Source organism: Saitoella complicata, assembly GCF_001661265.1.
Source record: "Saitoella complicata NRRL Y-17804 unplaced genomic scaffold SAICOscaffold_1, whole genome shotgun sequence".
NCBI lineage: Eukaryota > Fungi > Ascomycota > Saitoellomycetes > Saitoellales > Saitoellaceae > Saitoella > Saitoella complicata.
The window spans coordinates 1,055,308-1,074,930 of NW_017566992.1; the positions used below are offsets into that span (position 1 = coordinate 1,055,308).

The following is a 19,623-nucleotide window of genomic DNA, read 5'->3' on the forward strand; positions in this document are numbered from 1 at the left end:
GGTTATGAAAGGGCTAGTGCCATACCTATCCTCACCGTCGCCAGGCTTCGCAGTATCATCCTCGAGCAAATATTCCTCATCATCCACTGCCTCCTCATCCCCAAAACTCTCATCCTCCTCCTCCAACTCACCTCCAATCCCAAGTAAATCCACACTCTTCCTATGCGCCAAGCTGATGACACTCGCACTACTCCGTCTCCTCCTCCGAAAGGTATCGCTTCCAATTGCAGAACTCGTACGCCTTAACCCCTCTACCGAAGAGTCTCGACGATAATCACGGCGGAGAGTGTCTGTCATTGAGGCAGTTAAGCGGATGGAGCCGTAGTTTGCCGCGTGTGGAGCGAGAAGAGGGTCGGCCATGCTCTCAGCACAGACTGAATGCTATTCGAGAAGGATGCGGGAGTGGGCCGTGCTGCCAGATAGGGGGTTCATTGGAGAGCGACCGTTGATTGTCACGGTTGCCGAGCCAGTTGCGTATGACGCACGTTAATGCAAGGGTGCGTCTACTATGGATCAGGCTGTGTGTGGGGGAGCAGCCACTGGAGGTTGGAGGTCGTGCTTTAACGTCCATTTACAAAGCCTTCACTACCACGTCAAAAACTCGATACGCTCCCTCCCTTGGCTTGCTGTGCGCCTCCGGTTCCCCCCCGACCCTCTGCGCACGGAACTGACGGACCGACGTGGCGGGGGCACAGCCACTATCGATAGGATTGATGATCGCACCAACTTCGACAAAACAACCAACAACAACAATGGGCGACCAACCTCAATTGGAAATCTCCTTCTCCGACGTCAACAAACTTCTCCTCGCAATCTTCCTTCTCGCCCTCCTCTTCCTCTTCCTCGTTGCCTATCCGATCAACCTCGCCTGGATCTACACCTGTATTGAGTCTCCCTCATCCGCGGTGGAGTACGCTCCGCTCCAAACATCCGAATATGACGGTGATGTGAAGAAGTCGTCAAAGGGAATGGCGGACGATGAGGAGTTCGAGCCTGTCAGAAACGTGCGAGTTACGGACAAACCCGTGACTTCCTCCTTCTTCGGACTCTTCCGATACCTCAAGTCTAGAACCGGTAGGTTTTCTGCTTACAGAGCTGTTCAATGCTCGGCTATCATCAACATCGTTTCCTACCTCGCCACCAACGCCTTCGGCGCTCTTTTCCAAGTCCCATCCCTCACCGCACTCGGTGCTTACGACGATCTCTCCCTCTACGCCATCATCGGCAACGTCCTCGCAATCGTCGTCGGTGCTGCGGTCGCGATGCCGTTAAACATCGTCTACATGAAACAACTTCTCGCGGACCCCATCTCCGATAAGGGCACCTGGGGCCACCTCAAGGCAATGACAACCTCTAAGGGTGATTTCATCCACTCCCTCAAGCCCTTGGTCCCGATTACGCTTCTCTACTCCGCCATCACTTCTATGGGCACATTCGTTTGGACGACGCACATGACCAACGTCCTTACCGCCGCCCAGGACATTACCGTCGTCGTTCCCCCTCCGCCCTCCCCAATGGCTTTCGCCTCCAGCGTGGCGTATGTATTGCTCGGTCTTCCGGCTATCGCACTCATGAACCTCGCTCTCCTCCGTACCCAGGCCTCTGTCGCCTCCACCTCCATGACCTCCACCATCATTCCCGTCCAACGTACCCCCTCCTCAATCACCGCCACAATCCGCACCGCGATCCGCGCGGACCGCGTTCACGCTCGTCTCATCCGTATGTGGCTTACGACGGTTGCGTTCCAGGCTGTGCCGGTGTTGGTGATGGCTGTGAGTGGATATTTCTTGATGATGCAGTTCAGGGATAGGATTGTGGGGAAGGTCATTGAGGCGGGGTTGGCGGAGGGGATTGCGAGGGCGCATGTTGAGGGGATGGCTACGCCTGCGAAGGTCGGAGTCGAGATCGTGAAGAGGTGGGTTATGTGAGTGGACTGTTATAAGTTCATTGACTGTGTTTTGGACTTGACCCAATATGGTTCAGTAGACTATTGTTTTGAATGATTCCCGTTAAACTCTACTTGTTTCACAGCTATTACTGGGCCTCTGAGAGACGTGTGTAATGGTAATTTTCTTTCCCTTGTATCATCCAATCTTGTTGCTCAATTGCCGCATTCATCCACGCTCAGTGTCCATCCTATGCAACATCCCCTTCACTGTTCTTGTTCTCCGTGCTCGTCCGCAGGCAGCATTCCAGCCGCCTCCCATATCCGATCTTCAAAATCCTCTTCAATAACCTCGTCAACATCGTCTATCGTCACCGAAGCTGGACTAAACCCTGGATTGCCTCGGGTACTCGTTGAGGAGACTGATGAGGAGCTCCCGCGTAAAGTCAGTGCAGCAGTAGACTTGAGTAGGATTCAGGTACGAAGTCCTTTCGCTGATCTGTGTTCAGGCGCTTTGGTGTCGTATGTATATGCGCTGTTGAAGCTTCGTTTCGTGGATGAATGCTGGGCCTGGGGAGTTGGAGGACCACCTGGAGACATGACGAAGGCGGAGACAGCTGAAAGGCGCCCGAATACCGCGGGATGACGAGTATAAGGAGCGAGGACAGCACGAGCGAGCATGTAGTTGCAATGACTGACTGTTTAAGCGCAATTGTAAATCGACATCAGCAGGTGGTGGAATCAAATTCACGCCGTCTCACGGACAACTCGGCAACCCGCATGACCCTGCATCCATGATCTCGAGAGAGCCAGGGATTCCGACGATGACATTATCAACAGTGGTGCAGAGACTGGCCGGTGTTGTCTTCATTCCTTGACCGTCTCAGCTCGCATTGCATCCTGAAGTGTTACAAGGAGCAGTCGCATTACAGTCGAAGTCAACATGGTCGTCGGTTCAACCGCCTACATCGGACCTCTGGTGGTCTGCCTCGTTCTCTTCATCTTCCTAATGCGGCTCCTCCACATCCGTCGAACCAGAGAAATCGCCCTCGAAGCCCGGCGAACAGTCCAGATAATCCAAGCCGGCGACGCAGCGGCCGCACAGCGGCGAACGCGTACACACGCACACCGCACGCGGCGGAGCGGTCAAGGAGGAAGAGATAATCCGTTGGCAGAAGATCCGGAAGGGAGGAGAGAGGATCCGGAGGTTGATATCGAGTTGCCGAGGTATGAGCGTGGAGGGTTCAGGGAAGATGAGGAGATGGTCGTGGGAATGCTACCGACGGTACCGCCGCCGGCGTATAAGGGAGGTCAAGAGCAAGTCAACGTTGTACCAGTGACAGAAACAAGTACGAGTCAGATGAACGTTACAACACCTGGTTAATGTGCTGGACATGTATCAGGGATGGCATTGTGCGCCGTATCAAACATGTACTTACGTTTTTAATAGTTAGGCCGCTGTTGCAGGATGCTGTAACAATACAACTTCTGAATTGGTTGCGTATTCGAAACGACCAGGGAATGATAATAACTGAGGTCCAAAACATCCCAAGCCTTCCCCAAGCCTTCCTTGAAGACGTCCCATCTAGCCATAAATAGTGTGTCCCCCTCCTCCAACTTTATTTCTCAGTGGCCTGCTCGGCCGGGAACTCATCGTCTTCGGGAGCTTGGGGGAGTCCAAGAACCTTACGCTCGTCATCAGTCAGCACGAACGGGGCTCCTTTGACATATTCGCGGAGTTCAGGAACCTGAGCATAATCCCCATACTCAAGAAATAAAGCAGACTGAGAGTTCTCGACATCCGCAGCAGGCTTCTCGAATCCGGGAGCCTCCGCAGGTTCAATGGGTGCAAGGGTCATGGCATTCTCATCGTTTTCAGCAGGCTGCTCGGATTTGCGATCCTCTTCACCCCCTTCCCCGTTGAAGCAATATTCGGTATCTTCGGTTTCGTCTCCCGAATCCTGTGACTCCTCGGAGGCAGGAGCAGGCATAATACGCTCCATCAACGTCAACGGGTTGGGCCGGATTGTCTCATCTTCCAACAATTGCTGCGCAGCGCTCGTCTCGGCCATTGCCGCTCCCACGCCCACCCCAACACCCACTGCCGCTCCCACGACTTCCTCCCTTTCACGCTTAATAAGCCTTGCAAGAGGCACGTACTCCTCCTCATCATCACTGTCCGGCGGCCTAATGAGACAAATCTCAGGCATGAGCGGGTCATCTCCCGTAAGATCCTGAACCTCGACTTGGCAGCTCTGGAGCTGCTCACGGGCCCTCTTACGTTTGTTATCGCGGTCAATGGTGTTAAGGGTATCAAACATGTCCTCCATGTTAAGGTCTGGGGTGTCATTTGAGGAGCGCCTCTTGCGGGTAGACTTCTTGAACGGGTCAGGGACGTTAAAGCCACGAGCACGGAGATCGCCTGCGAATTCTCACGTCAGCATTCTTATCGCAAGATAAGTCCGCCGTGGCAACAAACTGGCGGTCCTGTAACGGAATTCAATTTCGAAAAGTGGGTCCGGGTCAACCTCTACCCTTCTGTGAAGGACTCCATGTATCACTACCTTCGGAGTAACAGCCCCATAACTATCGCTATTCAGCAAACACCTAGAGATCTTGGGAACAAATGTACTCACTCCACATCATGTTTCAAAGTACGGGCATCTCCCTTATACACGTCTGCTTTCTGTGGACCCGGGGCGTGTTGCCATTCCTCTGTCCGGGCCGCGGGTGCGGGTAGGTCCAGCATAGTACAATTGAACGTAGGATCATTGCTTGTTTTCACCACTCGCTCAGCGTCATCTTCAGCTTCGTCTTGAACCGCCGACCATGTCCTGTGCACAGACAAGCGGATCGTGCCCAAGTTCTTCAATACCTCTTCTCTCCTCTCACTATCGTGCATTGTCCTCGTCAATGGCAAGATTCGAAACATGAAAGGCCGAACGAAAGATGTCGAATCGAGCTGATCTGCGCCTTCGAATGTATATTCGATGGGCGGCACATTGGAGAATATCTCGGCGACCATCAAACCGTCCATGTAGAGATGGAAGTCGAAGAGTTCGTACCATGTAGCCAGATCCTCCGGCGGAGGGTTTGGTAGGTGGAAAATGATAACGGTGAAAGTATCGCCGGCAACGGATGGGATATAGCAACTGATCTTGTCCCCGGCATTGTTTGTGGTGGTGCCGTACTCTTGCAAGACAGTGCCCTCACGTAATACCTGGACGTGAAGGCCTTTGATGCAGACCATGGTCCTGCCTTTGGCGGTGAGGTCTTGTTGGGTCTATTGGATCACTGGATTGCCCGTAACGTAGAGCAGCATTCAGCGCACATGACGGTGCCTGGATAACGATGAAGAAGAAGCGGCCCGAGCGTTGATAAGGAGTTCACAGGACTGGAGAAACGGCGCCTAATAGGAGAAGAGAGGACAAAGCAAAGCATTCACAGCTTCAGAACATCTTCCCACCCATCAAGGTCCTGAATAGACTCCGATTCCCGGGATTCAGCGGTGCACGAGGGTGGATGTGTTGACCCTGGAAGTTCAGCCGGGAATATTAATGCAAAGGAGGCATGCACTGCCATCGTACAGGCCCGGCACTCACAAATGCACTGCCGCAAAGGAATCAAAATAACATACCTTAAACAAGGAGTAGGACAGTTGAACTTCGTCGTCCAAGAGTACATGCAACGCCAATCGACTTGCAGCGGGTCCTGAACTTGATGCAACCCCCACAGCACTGCTGTGTGCATGTACTCCTGACATCGCAATTGTGTGGGGACCAAACTCCTGATGAACAGAAAATGTAGTCTTCGCTAATTCGTCGATGATTCAATCCAATAACCATATCATCATCCAACTCGACCTGGACTTCTTCTATGGCCAAGTCGAACAACTCGCGAAGCCCTCCCTCCGCGCCCTGCCGTTTGGCATTCAGCAGAAGCAAATTATTGTGACGTGCAACTACCTTGCTCGCGAACGAGGTGTTGGCAAATTGCAGTTGGTGACCGGTGCGGTGAAGGCTTGTCCTGACCTGGTCATCGTCAATGGAGAGGACTTGAATCGGTACAGAAAGGCTAGTCGGGACATCTTTGGGCTTGTCCGCAATCTGGTAGGGGATGAATGCGCGGTAGAAAGGCTGGGAATGGACGAACTATGGATTGATGTCACGTTGCTTGTGGAAAGAGCGCTCATGGACCGCAGTGCATCCTGGATATCCGGCGAGGATCACAGAGGCTGGGCAGGGCATATGATCGATTTAAACGGGGATCGTCTCTACACCCCCGAAGCAACTACAGACACAACCCAATTCACAGACGAGGAGGCCCTTTACCTTGCCTCCCATCTCGCCCGATATGTGCGCGACCAACTCCATGAACAAGTCGGTTTCACCTGCTCTGCCGGCATTGCAACCTCTAAACTCCTTTCCAAGCTCGCAGCTGCCGAACACAAACCCGCTGACCAGACCCTTATAATGCCTGAAGCTTACGAATGCTTCTTGAGAGGTATGCAAGTGAAGAAGCTGAACGGGTTTGGGTATAAGACGCTGAAGGTGTTATATGAGAAACTCGGTGCGCGGGCGCCTCAAAGGGAGGAAGTGGTGGAGGACGATGTGGTGGATGAGGATGATTTGGAGAGAAATTGGGAGAACTATAAACCGCAGGATAAAGCCAAGACGGAGTTGCTGGATGTTTACAAAGACACTCAGTTGACTGTGGGATATGTCATCGAAAACAGCTCACTTTCGGAGTTTCAGGTTTGGTTCGGAGCCGAGCAAGGACTGTTTCTGTGGAATCTACTACGAGGTATCGATATGACACCAGTGAAAGCATCGCCGCTCTACCCTTCCACCATCTCCATCGAAGATTCATTCCTCCATTGCAGCAGGATGCTTGACGCTTCCCGCCGGCTCCTCGAACTTACCATCGACCTCCTAGATCGCCTCGAGATGGAGCTTTACGATCAAGCCACCGATCGCTGGGCAAAATACCCACGCACACTCCGCTTAACCGTTCGACTTCGTTCACCAAACCGAGTCAAAGGTGAAGAATGGCGCGATAAACGGGAAGGAAGGAGCGCGAAATTACCGGTTGAGGTATTTGAGGTTACACGGATGACGAAGGAAGAGAGAGCCGCCAGACTGTTGAATGGTACCATTATGGGACTGTTCAAGAAGATGGTCGGTGAGAAGGAGTGGGACTGTTCTTTGTTCAATCTAGCGGTGGTGAACTTGGAGAATAAGAGGCCGATGGCAAGTATTGGGAGTTACTTCGCAGGAGGACCAAGTAGTCACCATCTGTCGACGCAAGTGACCCTGATACGCCCGGCTGAGGTGGATGAAGAAGTCTGGGACTCGCTCCCTGATGAGATGAAGCGTGAGATTTCGAATGAGTACAAGCGTGATCAGGAGGGGTTCGCCGGCCGGGCGGATGGGGTTGCCATTAAGCGGAACGCGGAAGACGGCATATCAGAGAGGCCAGCGGCAAAGAAGAGAGGGGGAACAGGCATTGCAGGGTTCTTCAAAGCGCCTCCGCCAGCAGTCAAAGCTTCACTTGTCATTCATGCGAGTCCGCCAAGGCCACCGGAGGTCGATGAAGAAGTATGGGCCTCTCTGCCAGCCGACCTGAAGGCGGAAATATCTGCGGATTATGAGGCAAAGAAACCGGGGTCGATCGCCGAGATGGATGAACGTAATGGAATCAAGGCAGGCTATGTTGCTTCACGAGGTGTTGCCGTAAAAGTGCCCGTAACCCATGGGCTCGACGACCCTGTAGACTCCGGCTCCGACCGTGGGAGTGTTCGGAACGAAGCCGACGGCGACGCTTTTACATGTCCATCATGCGGATCCATCCTCCCTATGTTTGTCCGTGCTGCACATCTAGCATATCACGAAGAAATCCAATAATTCGGATTCTATCATTTACCGATTTTCGACCGTTCCTTCCCCTCACCCTGCACGCTGTGCTTCCAGGGCTCGTGCGTCATTCTTGCATGGACAGGTTATGAGGTCATGTGATCGCTGGTACTTAAGGTTGGGCACCCGCAGCACCGTGCGCACGCCGACCCTCGAGGAGAACGACGGTGAAAATCAGGACGATACGATACCATCATCACGTACTGAACCGACCATCAAACGTTTGGAACAGTCATCAGTTACCATTCCCGTCCGCATTCAATCAATGTGCATCATCCTCTCCAATTCTCCCGACGAAAAACGACACAGTTTACCATTACCACTACCACATTCTCGGTGTACTTGAAGCATGAGTTACGAAGATACTGCCGCAATCTTGTTACCGGCTACGTTGAGGTATCCGATTACCATTACCAAGCTCTTGGCAGAGCCTGATCAGCCAATCCCGAAGCACGCGCCGTTATTCACGTACAGCTATGTCGGCACGACCGAGGAAGCCGTCGACGTGGATGACGAAAACGTCACGGATAGTGGAGGAAAAGTGATGAAAAAAGTTCAGAAGAATTTTTATGAGCAGTTCGACAGTCCATTGGAAGGCAAGTTGGACAGCTGGAGTATTCACCCAGGGCTCGTGCTGCATGACGGAAGGAGGCCAGTTGGGCATGTAAGGGAGGACTGTTCTCACGCAATTCAGTTTGCTGGGCTGTGTGCCATGTGTGGCAAAGACGTCACCGGGTTGGACTTTACTGGAAACACGGACTCGGCGCGTGCGACAATCAACATGGCACACAACACCACTGGTCTTACCGTGAGTCGCGAGGAAGCTGCGCGAATCGAGAAAGCTGCTACATCGCGGTTACTAGAGGCAAAGAAGCTATCGCTTATTGTCGATCTGGATCTGACGGTCATCCAAGCCGCCGTAGATCCTACAGTCGGCAGATGGATCGCCGACCCGACAGACCCAAACCACGGACTCGTGAAGGACGTCGGTGTTTTCCAATTGGCATCCGAACCACAGACGAACTACTACATCAAACAGCGTCCATTGCTGAAGGACTTCTTGGAAAAGATGTCCAACCTCTTCGAAATGCACGTCTATACCATGGGTTCCCGTCCCTACGCTAACGCCGTCACGAAAATCATCGACCCAGATCGCAAAATATTTGGTGATCGCATTCTGTCTCGTGATGAGAACGGTACACTACAACGCAAGAGTGTGCAACGTCTCTTCCCGGAGGACGATTCCCTGGTAGTGATCATCGATGATCGTGCGGATGTTTGGCAGACTGCTGGACCTGCAGGTGCGGTGCTGTGTCCGAATGTGGTCAAGGTCAAACCCTTTGATTTCTTCCCGGAGGTTGGAGATATCAACGGCGCGTTTGTGCCTAGGCAGTATCCGACACCCAAGGTGGAACCAGCCCCGGTAACAGCAAAAGTAGACGCTCCCAGCACTGCAACCCCAGCCGTGAACGGACCGGGGAGTAATGTTGACACAAACATGGGTGAACCGACTACGCCACCGGATAGTAATGCCGGTTCGCCGAGCTTGACGGATCAGATGGTTGCCATCAGCGGCGGTGACAATCCCGAACTCATTGCTGCTCAGGAGACGAAACAGCACGCCGCCCTCCTCGCTCAACAAGAGCAGCGTCCTCTCGAAAAGATGCAAGAGTCGATGGATCCGGCCGGTGATGCTGGCGACCACCGCGTGAGAATCTTGCGAGACAATGACCGTGAGCTACAAGTCATCGAGAGCATCTTGAAGGAGGTACACTCGAGATTCTACAGCCTGTATGAACGGGGACAAGCGGATGCGGAGCGGGAGCAAATGCTTGCTGATATGCAAGGAAGTGAATTGGGACGAGCGGCTGCGCTACCTGCCGTGAAGGATATTTTACCGGCGATGAAGCAGAAGGTGTTGAAGGGCTGTGTGATTGTCTTCTCATCCATTATCCCACTCGGCGAGAAAGTTCACGGCTCTTACGTCGCCCGCATGGCAATGGAGTTCGGCGCTCAAGTACAGGACGAGATTGATAGTCGCGTAACGCACGTTATCGCTGGCAAACTGCATACCGTCAAAGTCAACACAGCCGCGAAACGCAAACACATTAAGATCGTTTCAAGAGCGTGGTTTGACCGTTCGATTGAGAAGTTTGCGAGACAGGATGAGACGCCATATGTTTTGGTTACGTCGACTGGGCAGATGAGTCCACAGAGTTCGCCGAGTCCGCCGCCTGCCGAGGAGGATATTCCGGACGAGTTGCTGAGTGAGAGTGAGCACTCTGTGGCCGGAGACGACGAATTGGCCGTCGATAGTAATAGTCAAGTCGGAACGCCGGGTGTCTCGGCTCATGTTACTGGTATGATTAGTGGGTTGGACTTCAGTGCCATGGATGCGGAGTTGGCCGAGTTCTTGGGCAGTGATGATGATGGAAGCGATGGATCAATGTCTGACGCTTCCTCCGCTAGTGGTTTCGCTCCTGATCGCAAGCGGAAGAGACGGCAAAGAACCATCTCGGCCACACCCTCTCAAGGCGAAAGCGATAGCGAGCGCAGTACACCGGATCTCAACATGCGGTCGCCGCTCGCGAAGAGACAGAGAAGGGCACGAGAACGGAAGAGTGCGTTGGCACATGAGATTGGTGCTGAGGATACTGAGGAAGGTGGGGATAGTGATAGTGCGCAGTCACAGCCAACGCCAAGCCGGCGCCGGACAACCGGCGGAAAGAAGCCTCCACCAGCAGCTGGTGGCGCTGGTCCGCTGGATGATGGTGGCGAGAGTGATGGTCTATCAGGTATGTCAGACCTTGACGGTCTGGCAGACGAGCTGGACGCGGAGCTGGATTGAGTGCAATTGCTTATCGACTTAAGCTTTACGGAGTTATGGATGGAACGGATATCAAAACAGGGGCAGGTCATCGGATTCTGGAGCTTCACTAGTTTTCACGACATCTATACCCAAGCATCTACAGCTTGTCATTTACGGTAGCATCCCTAATTGGAATATAATCAATCTCCAGAGGACCATATGCATGGAGGTGGCCCTCGTCTGTATTTCCATTTCACGTGCAGCTGGGCTTGATAAGGTTGTGCACTGCCACACATCAACAGTTGGCTGAGTAAGCCTCCGCACCGCTGTGGAACCCAATTGCAAGATCTTCCAAGCCGATACTACGTACATGTGTTATTGACCAGCACGACGACAATTATAGCAGTGCAATGTCGGCTTCGAACGACCAGCCAAGACACTCTTTGAGCCCGCCGCGCCAGCGAATGCCGAGGATGCCTGCGGTTACCAACACCAAGCTCTTCGGTGGAGCAGTTACAGCTGACATTCCGTCGCTCTTTATCGATGCGAGGTTCGTTTGTTTGAGATCATCTTAAACCGTAGGTACGATTTCTGACAAAAAGCGAACAGTCAGTTCAGACAAGTACCTGACAACCAAGAAGTCCTCCTCGATACGTCCGGCAAAGAGGACCGCTCAATCATCATCGAAATCCTAGAACGCGTACCAGAAAACGACAATAACGCTGCAAAGGCGCACTTTGACGCCCTCGCCCACGACAACGAAGCCGAGGACAATGCCCAGGTATTGAGCGTGGTACCCTGCTCAACTGAAGAGATCCCACATCTACCGTAAGTAAAGAATGCGCATTCACTCAATGCAACCACTTACAAATCAACCAGAAATAATGTGTCAGCATACATCCTCACCGGGACTCAACAAGTCGTCAAGTTCTACCCTCGGCGTCGCGGATCAGAGGACCTTGTGAGTACCGGGCACGCGCTCTCGCCCGCTCCATTTGTGGTTATCCTCCTTGCACTCATCCGACTTCCACAACAAGAAACCGACATTGTTATCAGTATGAACATTGATTTCATCGATATGGATGATATGCTCTCTGTCGCATGTCTGGGTGTGCCATCGGAGACTGGTACGGACACGGGCCTAACGTCTGCGTTCCCACTGAGCGGCGGTACCGGAGGCGCAACGAGGATTGAGAAAGCGAGGCGGGAGTTGAAAGCTATTCTGAGCAGTTTCGTAATTCAGGACTGGGGCCTCTTTGGGGGGCAATAGATGGTAATGTCGATGGGATGAGGACGATGATATAGACTGTTCTATAAGGATACCCTATTTTGCATAGAGAGCGAGCGTGGAGTTGATTTTCTTCTTTTTCTTACCTGTGGCATTCATCATGATGATTCAATATATCATTTAATGTCTGATTCAACTTAACTCAGGCCAGTTGGAGCTTCTCCAATGCATCGTCCAAACCGAAGATGTCCTCGGAGGTAGGGCTGACCATGTTCTCCTTCCCTTCCTTCAATGCCTTCCACTCCTTGCTCACTATACCCATCAAGTCCTTATGTGGGCTGCCTGGATTAGCACTCTTCACCCTCGCAAAGTTCTCCTTCACAAACTGACTAAATGCATTTCCACCACCACCTCCAGCCCTAGGCACAGGATGCGTCTGCTCCAACCTCGACCCACAACGTCCACAACACGTCTTTGTGGGATCTATAGTCTTGGATTGCCGGCCATATTCATAGGCACACGCGACATTCTGACATGTCCAGCGGTATTTATAGGTAATTTCGAAGGTGTGCGTGGTGGACACCTCGACGTCCGGAAAGGCGGCCATGACTTTAGCACCCCATGATTTGAACGCCGCTCCGTGTGACGGTTGTTTACCTCCGGTGATGATCCACGTTGCGATATGGCACATTTCGTGTGCGATGGTTGTGTGTAGTCGTTCTTCGGAGTCGATGACTTTTGGGGAGAGCTCGATATTCGCACGGTGGATGTCGGTCTTCTCAGCGATGCCGCTGACGATATTGGTCTGCACTGTCTTCTTCCATGTTGCACGACCGGCTGTGGTCTGCAGGCGTACGTTCCAAGTGAGAGTTACTCCACCAGCCGCTTCACACTTCTTGCTCAGTTCTCCTCCACACACGGTGTCATCAATCTCTCTGATGAAGTTCATGGCGATCTCGTCTCGTCGTGCCAGGAAGTCCTTCTTTGCCTTGCGACCTGCGGTTGTATTATTCTTCACGGGCGACTTTGTTGGTGAACTTGGTCGTGATAGGAGCGTGTCAATCTGTGGTTTCTTGGGCGAATGCTTCTCAACCCATGTCGCGTGTTCTCCCTGATTCCAAAATGCTTCATCTGGACTTTTGTGGGGTGATAGTGGGATGATTCTCCGTGGCGACCTCGGAGTGGCTGGGACTATCGGACCGGATGAAGGAGCTCCCACGGAGTTCGAAGAAGGTGGAGCAAAGGCTGATATAGGTCGAAGAGGTGGTCGCTTCCGAGGCGACTTCGATGGTTCGAAGGTCAAGATGGCTCCCGCATCAGGGAAGGCATCCGACGTGTTCGAGATGACAGAAAGTCGCCGTGGAGCTGGCATTGGCGCTGAAGTTTTGGTTGGCGACGGCAGCGAATCATCAATGACCTCCACCTCCTCTTCCGCATCTTCATCACTCTGGATTTCTAACTCGGAGTATTCCCTATCTTCACTTTCTTCTTCTCTGTACTGGATCAACCTTTTCTGTACTCGCCGCTTCGGCGTGCTTCTTCCCACGTCGAGTGTAGGCTCCTCTATCGGCAGTGGTACCGAGAAGCTCGTGTCGGCGAACTTGTCCACTAGAATGTAAACACCGTCTTCATCGTCGTTTTCGCTTTCGGAAGGTGACTCGCTCTCTGAGTGGAGTATCAAGCGCCATTGACCGACTTTTCGAGGTGACGTTCGGCGTGAGAGTCTTGGCATTGACGATTTATTAGCGCTCTCTGGAACAGGCACTCTAGCTCTCGATTTCGGTGGAGTTTTCTGTAACTGTTTATTTGGTAATTCGACTTCTGGGGGTGGCAATGAATCGTTCTCCGAGTCTTCAGAGTCATACACCACCTTGGTCTTCAGCTGACGTCGCCGTCGCGCCAGGTCATTCTCGGCACTTACAGCCTGTGATTTCTCATGCCCTTGCAGCGGAAGAACAGTGTTGTTTCTAGCTGCTGTCGGTTCACGAATAATAGCTCGGACGTCTGCCTCAGGCCGTACTTCAGGCACCGGGTCTGTCTGTTCGACCTTTACCACCCGCGATGTCTCGTAGAACGTCTCGCGCTTTACTCCCGCAAGAGACTGTATTTCTTCCTCCTCACCCTCGACCTTTACATCCACGCTCGTAATCTTGACGTTTTGGGCCACCTCCACCAGCGCACACTTCTGCTGCACTCGCGGCTCGGCCTTGATCTTCGGCACTGCCTTTAGCAAATCCTTCAGATCCGGAAACTCGATATCGCTGTCATCATCGCTCACCACAACGCGTCTGACCATCAGCAACAGGGTTTGTACACGTTGAACGCGGAGTGTATGCTGCTTCCAACACTCGGAGTGTATGCTGCTTCCAACACTCGGAGTGTATGCTGCTTCCAACACTCCTCTGTTTGTTTACTCCCACCTTAATACAAGCCAGGGCCAGGCACACGCCAGGCACACGCACAACCACTCAAACACCGCTCCCCAAATGGCAGCGACGGCACGAACAACAATGCCAGCGATGGATCAGTTACACGGATACGCGGTTCAGTATGGCGTTCTGGTCCAGAGTCAGGTGAAGACTATGCCCTTGTTTACTGGGTTGATGTTGGCCGCGATGGTTGGTTTGTGGGTGTTGGGGTTGTTTACGGGGATTACGGAGTTGTTTTGGTTACAGCCGAGTGAACTGTTGAAGTTTCAAAGTAAGCGGGTTGAAGACTTGTGTTGAACACGACCTGACATGACTTACAGTGCATCGAATGAACACGTATCCCCTGGTACATTTGGGTATCCTACATCTGTTACTGAATATGTTCCCCCTCGTCCCTTTACTGTCCCACTTTGAGAGACAGAATGGTACATTGGTCACCGCGAGTATCTTTTTCGGGATGTTTGAGATTATTCCGACGGTATTCTATGTGGTCACGGAGTACTTTATGTTGGGTAACGACTGGGCAGTAGCAGGTTCGAGGTTTGTTGGTTCTCTCGAGGGAAATTACGAATTCGAGCTGATAGTAAAGAACAGTGGCTGGGTATTCACTCTCCTCGCCATCGAAGCCGTCCAAAACGCCGCCATCCGCCCACAAATCACGGGTTACGGATTCTCCATCCCAACCCAATCAACACCCTTCCTCATCCTCATCGTCACCTGGATCATCATCCCATCCTCCTCATTCCTCGGACACGTCGGTGGATTATTGGTCGGATACCTCTTCGCCTACGGTTTACTGGGCTGGAGTATCCCCAAAGCCTGGATCCTGAAATGGATCGAGACAAAGGGCGAAAAATTCGGTATCCTTCAACGACTACCAAACTACGTCAAGTCCGACGAAGCTACAGCCTCCCCTTTCACCCTCCCCTCCTACCACCCCTCGCCCGCATCCTCATCAGCTTCAAACTCGGATCAGCAGGGACGACCAGGGCATACGATCGTCAACGGAGTCATTGGGAATATGGCTGAGGCACAGGCTAGTAGCGGGAGTTTGAGTGTTGCAGGGGAGACGAGGCCGCGAGCGAGTAGTCGGGCGACGAGTTCGTTTCAGGGGCAGGGATATCGGTTGGTTGCGGAGAATGAGCAGTTATAGTCGTGAGGGCTGGGCAATTGGATAACGGGTTCGAGGTTTGGGATTGAACATACATGTATGAAGGCTTAAGGTTGATCATGAGCGATCGACTGAGCAGGATAGCCGACGAAGAACAAACGCCGCCGGGTGCGTGTGGGAGCAAACGAAGCGAGGAATGACGATACCCGGTACTACGACTGCGACTGCGATTGGTGCATACGGTAGCTTGAGATACAATTGAACGTCTTCGAACTGATGCTGATACTCCGTCCTCTTCATGTACGTACATCTGCTCGGCGGGCACGTGACTAGGATTCGCCTTAAAGTAGCCGACGAACCGACAGGCCTCCGCATCCCCCATCGTGCGAATTCTCGTAGATCAGCTTTCTAAACCTCCATGCCGTAATGATCACCACCAGAAGGTTGCATATTGCAAGACGATAAGCTTGCGTTCGCCAGCTTAAGTAGCGAAGATCATCCGATAGCGATAAGCTCGCTCGGCCCCGGTGCGACACTCCACACACTCAAAATATAAATCCAGACCCTCCAGTTGCAGCGGAATTGTATGGAGTGACGTAGGAGGACACACGGTTCAACGCACGCGAATCGGGGATCCCAAAGATAGGCTTGGCTTCCATGAAGATGAGGGGAGGAGGATTGAGGATTAGTAAGAAACGTCGGTCAAGATAACGAAGGAGCATGTGAAACGCACAGTATAAAGTGTCCTCCACTCCGTAAACGTTGTTGTAACGAAAGAAACCTCAACTACAAGTCGATTGCAAGATGGTCCTCAACTCCAGTCCCATCCACAATGTCTCCGGGTCCATGGACTGCTGGACCCCCCAGCAAACCGTCGAAATCATGACCCTATCCTCAGTCAAGAAATCCCGCATGTCCCTCGCGAAATGTTTCGTGTCCTCCATGTACGGCGGCATGCTTCTCTCCTTCGGCTGTACATTCGTTCTCGCCGTCAACGCTTCACCGTGGTTCGCGACAAACGCCCCGGGTGTATTGGCGTTGATCAGGGCACTTGTCTTTCCGGTTGGTTTGATCATGATTGTGCTGACGGGCGCGGATTTGTTGACGAGTAATGTTATGTTGATGGTGATTGGGGTGCTGAGGAGGAAGGTTACGCTTTGGCAGTTGTGTGTGAATTGGGTTGTGTCGTTTTTTGGGAATTTGTCGGGGAGTTTGTTTTTCATGGCAATCATCATTGTCTGTTACCCCCCCCCCCCTCATTGCTCCTCTCACAACACTGACATTTTGGGGCAGCATTATGGCAACATCTTCCATACGCCTGCACAGATCTCCGCAACGGCGACCTTCGGCAACCAGAAGGTGTTGGACCCAGCCTGGCACGAAATCTTCCTCCGCGGCATCGCCTGCAACTGGCTCGTCTGCCTGGCCGTGATCCTCGGTACAATGTCCCGCGAAGTCATCTCGAAGATGGCCGGTATCGAATTTCCCACCGCAACCTTCATCGCCTGCGGCTTCGATCACGTCGTTGCCAACTTCTTTTTCCTCCCGACTGCAATGTGGGCTGGAGCGGATTTCGGTGTTGGGTATTACATCTGGAAGAGTTTGATTCCGAGTTTATTGGGGAATATTGTTGGTGGAGGACTATTTTGCGGGGCCGGGTATTGGTATTTGTATGTTCATGATGAGGAGATGCCTGATTACAGAGGTGAGAATGTGCTCGAGGGAGCGGAGGTCTCCGAGCTGGGTGGACCTACTGGATCGGGACACTCGAGCTTCAAGAAGAACAGGGAGGACTCTGAGTTTACGCTCCGCAACGGACAGCATGGCGGGATGGATCAGTCGAGGGGGCCGGAGGAGATTGTTTGAGGTGGTTGACTCGGAGCTAGTTCAAGAGAGGTATTTCTGTTTCCCACGCGCGCGTCGCCCACACATAAATGGCTCACCTCCCACCACGGCACTAGTGTGATTCGCGTGCACCCGGCGAGCGCTCGTCTCGAACTCGTCTAAGCACCCCGAACGGTTCATCCAAGTGCCTGCCGATCACCCATACAACATGGACAAAATACCTCGTCCGCCTGGGAGATGACAAGCCTGTTGACCGGGATGCCATGACGAGAGCTAATTCTGCCGCTTGAGTGCACGGGTATAAAAAGATGTGTGAGCCCTGCTGACCATGACGGTCCCCATCACCAGCACCTTCACAGCTCGAAGCAGATCGGAAACGGCAATATGGTTCGTCTCGGTTCCCTCTTCATCGCTACCCTCTTGGGTGTCGCCGCCGCTCACGGAAATGACAACCATGGTTCCGACAAATCCAGCAACAACAAGCACCAGAAGTCTGAGGAGGACCGTGTTCGTCCTCACAAGTACGCCGGTGGATCTCTTGCTGACACCGACAACCTGAGCTGGAACGGTGTTCCTACCAATGAGACGGATCACGTCTACACCAATGCCCCCGGTGCTCACGTTTACCGTGCGCCCAAGGGAAAGAAGAACGTCATTCTCATGATCTCTGATGGTTTCGGTCCTGCGTCCGAGTACTTTGCTCGCTCCTTCTACCAGTATAAGCAGGGTCTCTCTTTCGAGACCCAGCTTCCTCTCGACGAGCTCTTGACTGGTTCCATCCGTACTCGTGCCATCGACTCCCTCATCACTGACTCTGCTGCCTCTGGTACCGCCTACTCTTGCGGCATCAAGTCCTTCAATGACGCCATCGCTGTCGACCACAAGGGTGAGCCCTGTGGTACCGTCCTCGAGGGTGCTAAAAAGCTCGGATACGCGACTGGTCTCGTTACCACCTCCCGTATCACCCACGCTACCCCTGCAGTCTTCTCTTCCCATGTTACCTTCCGTGACTGGGAAGACCTCATCGCTCAGCAGCAGATCGGCGACAACCCTCTTGGTCGTCAGGTCGATTTGTTGATGGGTGGTGGTCGTTGTTACTTCACTCCTCAGTCCACTGAGAAGTCTTGTCGTGAAGACGACCGTAACCTTATTGAGGAGGCTCAGTCCGCCGGTTTCTCTTACATCGAGGACCGTGCTGGCTTCGATGGCTTGAACAACGGTTCTTCCGTTGACTTGCCTTTGTTGGCTCTCTTCACCCAGTCTCACATGTCTTACGAGATTGACCGTAAGGCATCCAAGGAGCCTTCTCTTGCTGAGATGTCCCTTACTGCCCTCAACGCCCTTAACAAGGCCCAGGTTGACCAGGAGGAGGGTTTCTTCATCATGATTGAGGGTGCGCGTATCGACCACGCTGCCCACAACAACGACCCTATTGGACATTTGCACGATATCCTCGCTTACCAGGAAGCCGTCATGGCTGTCCGCAACTGGGTCGACGAGCACCCCGAGTCTCTCCTCATCTCTACCTCTGACCACGAGTGTGGTGGTCTTGCTCTTGGTCGCCAGGCCAACTGGACTGACTCTCCCTTCTACGGCTGGTACCCCTCTGCCCTTGCCAACGCTACCAACTCCACCGAGGTTGTTGGGTCCGCCGTTGCCAAGATGGTCAACCACACCGATGCTGAGCTCCGCACTTACCTCAACCAGACCGTTCTCACCCAGTGGATGGGTATCGATGATGCCACCACCACCGAGATCGACTCCCTCATTTGCAACCGCAACACCTCCTCCATGGTTACCTACCAACTCTCCGACATGCTTAACCGCCGCGCCGCCATGGGCTGGTCAACCCACGGCCACTCCGGTGTCGACGTCAACCTCTACGCCTACGGTGCCGCTGCCGAAGCCGGTCTCTTCATCGGTAACCACGAGAACATTTTCATCGGAAAGTTCATTGAAGATTACCTCGGCTTGGACTTACACGAAATCACGACTGTGCTCAACAACGGGACCTTTCCTGATCCGTATAGTGGTGCGGATCTTGCCAACTTCACGAGGAATTTGCCGGTGTATGACCATGATCATCGCGGTCTGGTGGATCTGCATGCTTCGTGCGGTATGTAAGGATGACGAGATAAAGAAAGAGGAGAGGGGGGATTGGTTTGTGGAGAGGATTCGGATCAGACGGCGTTTGTGGGAAAAAGTATTACGTTAGTGGTGTTGTATTTGTAGTGTCTTTCTTCAGGGCTTCTTGATAAGAATATTCGTAATGAACGAACTTGATACCTTTACCATTGACCATCTTGCACATTGTTCTTCATTGTCTGGAAGAATCCTGTCGTTGAGAACTTCCAAGGTTACAGTAGACGTCGTCGTTCGACGCGTCGCGCATCTGGGCGTGCAT

The 19,623-nt window shown here is 52.9% G+C and overlaps 11 protein-coding genes across 11 annotated transcripts; 7 read left to right on the forward strand and 4 right to left on the reverse strand.

The window, feature by feature from the left end:
- Window positions 1-18: 18 nt before the first annotated feature.
- Window positions 19-336, reverse strand: SAICODRAFT_87192 (uncharacterized protein; the record flags this gene model as incomplete). Its single annotated transcript, XM_019171480.1, has 1 exon — window positions 19-336. A coding segment is annotated over exon 1 (279 nt), but the record flags the coding sequence as incomplete, so codon positions are not given.
- Window positions 337-1,658: 1,322 nt separating this feature from the next.
- Window positions 1,659-1,865, reverse strand: SAICODRAFT_32809 (uncharacterized protein; the record flags this gene model as incomplete). Its single annotated transcript, XM_019168233.1, has 1 exon — window positions 1,659-1,865. The coding sequence occupies one exon, from the start codon at window positions 1,863-1,865 to the stop codon at window positions 1,659-1,661; it is 207 nt and encodes a 68-aa protein (XP_019027530.1).
- An 815-nt stretch (window positions 1,866-2,680) lies between these two features.
- On the forward strand, window positions 2,681-3,414 carry SAICODRAFT_108182 (uncharacterized protein). Its single transcript, XM_019165302.1, has 2 exons — window positions 2,681-3,281; window positions 3,336-3,414. The coding sequence occupies exon 1, from the start codon at window positions 2,829-2,831 to the stop codon at window positions 3,267-3,269; it is 441 nt and encodes a 146-aa protein (XP_019027531.1). The 5' UTR covers window positions 2,681-2,828; the 3' UTR covers window positions 3,270-3,281; window positions 3,336-3,414.
- Window positions 3,415-3,490: 76 nt separating this feature from the next.
- Window positions 3,491-5,577, reverse strand: SAICODRAFT_68752 (uncharacterized protein). Its single transcript, XM_019170421.1, has 3 exons — window positions 4,522-5,577; window positions 4,365-4,492; window positions 3,491-4,307 (listed from the first exon to the last, which is right to left on the reverse strand). Exons 1-3 carry the CDS (start codon window positions 5,133-5,135, stop codon window positions 3,505-3,507), a joined length of 1,545 nt encoding a protein of 514 aa, XP_019027532.1. The 5' UTR covers window positions 5,136-5,577; the 3' UTR covers window positions 3,491-3,504.
- A 132-nt stretch (window positions 5,578-5,709) lies between these two features.
- Window positions 5,710-7,788, forward strand: SAICODRAFT_4600 (DNA/RNA polymerase; the record flags this gene model as incomplete). Its single annotated transcript, XM_019168837.1, has 1 exon — window positions 5,710-7,788. The coding sequence occupies one exon, from the start codon at window positions 5,710-5,712 to the stop codon at window positions 7,786-7,788; it is 2,079 nt and encodes a 692-aa protein (XP_019027533.1).
- Window positions 7,789-8,336: 548 nt separating this feature from the next.
- On the forward strand, window positions 8,337-10,842 carry SAICODRAFT_28586 (uncharacterized protein). Its single transcript, XM_019167176.1, has one exon. The coding sequence runs from the start codon at window positions 8,342-8,344 to the stop codon at window positions 10,643-10,645; it is 2,304 nt and encodes a 767-aa protein (XP_019027534.1). The 5' UTR covers window positions 8,337-8,341; the 3' UTR covers window positions 10,646-10,842.
- A 237-nt stretch (window positions 10,843-11,079) lies between these two features.
- Window positions 11,080-11,956, forward strand: SAICODRAFT_16423 (Mog1p/PsbP-like protein; the record flags this gene model as incomplete). The annotated part of the gene is made up of 3 exons (XM_019165654.1): window positions 11,080-11,156; window positions 11,216-11,434; window positions 11,486-11,956. The coding sequence occupies 3 exons, from the start codon at window positions 11,080-11,082 to the stop codon at window positions 11,874-11,876; spliced, it is 687 nt and encodes a 228-aa protein (XP_019027535.1). The 3' UTR covers window positions 11,877-11,956.
- Window positions 11,957-12,288: 332 nt separating this feature from the next.
- Window positions 12,289-12,804, reverse strand: SAICODRAFT_38939 (uncharacterized protein; the record flags this gene model as incomplete). Its single annotated transcript, XM_019168604.1, has 2 exons — window positions 12,289-12,612; window positions 12,646-12,804. Coding segments are annotated over 2 exons (483 nt in total), but the record flags the coding sequence as incomplete, so codon positions are not given.
- A 1,540-nt stretch (window positions 12,805-14,344) lies between these two features.
- On the forward strand, window positions 14,345-15,416 carry SAICODRAFT_4604 (uncharacterized protein; the record flags this gene model as incomplete). Its single annotated transcript, XM_019168839.1, has 3 exons — window positions 14,345-14,534; window positions 14,584-14,803; window positions 14,858-15,416. 3 exons carry the CDS (start codon window positions 14,345-14,347, stop codon window positions 15,414-15,416), a joined length of 969 nt encoding a protein of 322 aa, XP_019027537.1.
- Window positions 15,417-16,256: 840 nt separating this feature from the next.
- Window positions 16,257-17,240, forward strand: SAICODRAFT_50809 (putative formate/nitrite transporter; the record flags this gene model as incomplete). Its single annotated transcript, XM_019169015.1, has 2 exons — window positions 16,257-16,610; window positions 16,668-17,240. 2 exons carry the CDS (start codon window positions 16,257-16,259, stop codon window positions 17,238-17,240), a joined length of 927 nt encoding a protein of 308 aa, XP_019027538.1.
- Window positions 17,241-17,385: 145 nt separating this feature from the next.
- SAICODRAFT_87199 (alkaline phosphatase-like protein) lies at window positions 17,386-19,467 on the forward strand. Its single transcript, XM_019171481.1, has one exon. It carries the CDS (start codon window positions 17,604-17,606, stop codon window positions 19,341-19,343), a length of 1,740 nt encoding a protein of 579 aa, XP_019027539.1. The 5' UTR covers window positions 17,386-17,603; the 3' UTR covers window positions 19,344-19,467.
- The last annotated feature ends 156 nt before the right edge of the window (window positions 19,468-19,623 follow it).